We start from the raw sequence: 3,886 nt of genomic DNA, 5'->3' as shown, positions 1-3,886 counted from the left end.
ATGGTCAAAAGCAGGATATAGGTAAAGAGGCCCATGTATTTCACCCTGCAAAAGCAGCATCAAAGACTGATAAAATGCACCAAAATAATTCCAACCGCATGTTGTATTAGAATCACAGAACTGGAAGGGACCTCCAGGGTCATCTAGTCCAACCTTCTGCACAATACAGCAAATACACAAATACCTCCCCCCCACACCTCCAGTGACCCCTTCTCTAGGCCCAGAAGAGGACAAAAAAACAAAAACCCCTCCAGGATTTCCAGCCAAACTGGCCTGGAGAAAAATGGCTTCCTGACCCCAAAGTGGCGATCAGCATTTCCATGGGCGCGTAAGAAAAGGCCACGAGAACTAAGCCCTGAGGCAACCCTTCCTGCCCTCCCTTCTCATGATTTGCCTAAGTTCCCAGGATCAGCATTGCTGTCAGATCGCCATCTAGCCTCTGTTTGAAAACCTCCAAAGAAAGAGAGCCTGCCATTAACCATGCAGACATTCACAGGTGAAAACTCTTCTGGACGGGTGCGTTTCAAAGTGCCTTTGAAAATGTTCCTGACAAGAGAAGGGACGCAAAGCCTGTCAGCACACTGTTATGTATTGCAGGCAAGATGACAGCCAGGTGAGGTGAGTCAATTAGATCATCTTGATCTGAAGGTGACAGAAGTAGTGTCATGTGACAGGTCACTTGATCAAAGTTGCATCATCCTCACGGAAGTCACAGTGAGTCAGCACTTCAATGTGATTGGTGCTTCATGGTATATATTCTGTGCACTCTGTATGTGATTCATCACTCTTATGAATGGGATTCCTTGCGAAGCACTTTGTTAGTCTGCCTGAAGAATTGGAGTCTACCAGTGCTAACTTGGACTGTATGTATATTATTGTAAACAAAACCACTGTATATAGTTCAGCACTAGCCTATTGTGGATTGCATTATTAGACGCGCTTCCACTACCCTGACAAAGCCACCAGGGCAGCACCATCACCATGAGACCAGCAGGAACTGGTTTTCCCCACAAAATAATTGCTCTCTGGTTGCGAAGCTGTAACCCACACAGCAGTAAAGCCAAGCACACCTTCCAGCAACGCACCAAAGACTGTGACGGCAGGGGATGCCGAGGATTTTGACAGGCAACTCAGATTGGAGACTGTTAACACTGAAAGCCATCTGGGGGCAACGGAGAGCACAAGCATGCTGTCCCCCCTCCCCCCATGGCTCTGAGAAGCCCCCAGAAGCACCACCCCTCCCTTGCCGCCATGCCTCAGCAACCGGCATTCAGAGGTATGCTGCCCCTAATCATGGAAGCTTCATTTAGACATCATGGCCAAGAGCCTCCATGAATCTCTTCCATCTCTTTCACAGCCATCTAAACTTCTGGCCGTCACGGCATCTAGTGTATTCTACAGGTCAATTATAACGATGCGTTGCATGAAGAAACACTTTCTTTGGCTGATCCTGAATAAGATGCCCGTCAGTTTTATTGTTCATGCAAACGTGAGATCACGGGATAAGTTGTAAGTAAACAAAAAAACAACCGTGGTATTATTACACAATCTATTCAATAATTATTATCAAGCATTTATATTATGGTAGAAATTACAAAACACATTCCAGTACAAAATATACAAATATTTAACCAAACTGTCTGTGCTCAAAGTTTCTCTGAATAATTCAGCTCCAAGTAGCTTAAAACAGTTCTTCTTTGATGCAGAGGTAAATTATTCCAAATATCTGATCAAATGTCATGGCTCCCGTGGCCCCAACAGGCCAGCTCCCCACCTGGGTTCAGTCCTTTATCAAGCTACCGCAACAGTCCAAAATGTTTTTTCTTCTCTGCTTATTCAGTCTGTTTTGAAGAGTATTTTCCACTGCAGACCTTGCAATCTATGTTTAAAAAGGTAAAGGTAAAGGTTCCCTTGCTCAAAAGACAGTCGAATCCGACTCTAGGGTTGCGGTGCTCATCTCCGTTTCAAAGCCGAAGAGCCAGCGCTGTCCGAAGACGTTTCCGTGGTCATGTGGCCGGCATGACTAAACACCAAGGCGCACAGAACGCTGTTACCTTCCCACCGAAGTGGTACCTGTTTATCTACTTGCAATTTCTTGCTTTCGAACTGCTAGGTTGGCAGGAGCTGGAACTAGAGACGGGAGCTCACTCCATCATGCGGCACCCTGGGTCTCGAACTGCTGAACTACCGACCTTCCACAGCCTGCAGTTCAGCGTCTTAACCACTTTCAGCTTAATGCAGCATTTTTGACTGCATCCAAGAAGGACTGTGTTAAGCTACTTTGAGCTCTGTTATTCAGAGAAACTTTGAGCACAAACAGTTTGGTTTACACTTTAATATTTGTATATTTTGTATTGGAATGTGTTTTGTAATTTGTACCATAATTTAAATGCCTGATAATAATTACGGAATAGATTGCATAATAGTATCATGGTTGTTTTTTGTTTACTTACATCAATTTTTTTGGGAAGCCCCACATTCTAGTGTTCTGAGGAAAACAAACTCCAGCCATTTTCCCCACACCGCTGATATATATAAAATGTAATGCTTACCCAACTGCGCAGGCACAGGAAACTCCTGTTAAGCAAAGCCAAAACCACCATCTTGCCGAAAAGGGGCTTGAATAAGAGGACAAGAAAAACCCAGAAACCCAAGAAAGATATATCAGTAAATACAGGCAAGCAGTTCAAACCCCACCATGTTTAACTCCACAGTCTCTGAAGCAGCATTCAATGCAATGAGAAAGCTATGGGCACGATCCAGCTGCAAATACTTCTGGACATGTTCAACTTTCTGGGGGCCCTGATAGTCCAGACTGAGCCCTGAGCATGGCACCAAAGAGACAATACACTAATATAGAAAGAAGGAAGTACAGCCGAGAAATCTGACTAAACACACTCAGGTTTACAAGAGAAGAAGAAGGGAGAAGAGACTGGATTTATACCCCACCCTTCACTACCCGAAGGAGTCTCAGAGCAGCTTACAATCCCCTTCCCTTCCCCTCCCCACAACAGACACCCTGTGAGGTAGGTGGGGCTGAGAGAGCTCTCTCGAGAACTGCCATTGGGAGAACAACTCTGACAGAACGACTTGACACAAGGTCATCCAGCAGGTGCAAGTGGAGGAGTGGGGAATCAAACCTGGTTCTCCCAGATTAGCGTCTGTGCTCTTAACCACTGCACCAAATCGGCTCTCCATTCAGTTTGGAAGAACCAATGCCGTTTCCCCAGACAACCCCCTAAGGGAGGCAAAAAAGCCACTGATCATAATTTGCATAAATTATCCTGAGTACGGAATAATTCTCAAATAAAACGTAGTTACATCTTGATACCCTGCTTTCCCCCCAACTGGCTTACACCGCAGCCAGCCAGAGAACAAAAACGAAGCAAAGCCTGAAGAGACGCGTTTTAATATCTTATTCATAGATTTCACTACCTTATTCATAAAAAGGTAAAGGTTCCCTTGCTCGACTCTAGGGTTGCGGTGCTCATCTCCGTTTCCACGCCGAAGAGCCAGCGCTGTCTGAAGACGTTTCCGTGGTCATGTGGCCGGCATGACTAAACGCCGAGGCGCACGGAACGCTGTTACCTTCCCATTGAAGTGGTACCTATTTATCTACTTGCAATGTCTTGCTTTCGAGCTGCTAGGTTGGCAGGAGCTGGAATTAGAGACGGGAGCTCACTCTGTCATGCGGCACACTCGGGTCTCGAGCTGCTGAACTACCGACCTTCCACAGCCTTCGGGGGTTTAAAAACAACAACAAAAAACAGACACCCTGTGAGGCAGGTGGGGCTGAGAGAGCTCTGACAGAAACTGCTCTTTTTCAAGGACAGCTCTTATCAGAACTATGGCTTGCCCAAGTTCATCCAGCCAGGCGCAAGCGGAG

The 3,886-nt window shown here is 46.0% G+C and overlaps 1 protein-coding gene across 1 annotated transcript in view; it reads right to left on the bottom strand.

Annotated features, from left to right (window-relative positions):
• The window catches only part of POMT1 (protein-O-mannosyltransferase 1), a 50,317-nt gene that overhangs the window by 34,082 nt on the left and 12,349 nt on the right, over positions 1–3,886 (bottom strand). Inside the window, 2 exon segments of the mRNA XM_015409629.1 lie at positions 4–45; positions 2,553–2,618. Of these exon segments, the coding sequence (XP_015265115.1) occupies positions 4–45; positions 2,553–2,618 (108 nt within the window).

Source organism: Gekko japonicus, unplaced genomic scaffold (assembly GCF_001447785.1).
Source record: "Gekko japonicus isolate JY-2015 unplaced genomic scaffold, Gekko_japonicus_V1.1 scaffold2764, whole genome shotgun sequence".
Lineage (NCBI taxonomy): Eukaryota > Metazoa > Chordata > Lepidosauria > Squamata > Gekkonidae > Gekko > Gekko japonicus.
This window is presented reverse-complemented; position numbering and strand designations above follow the sequence as displayed.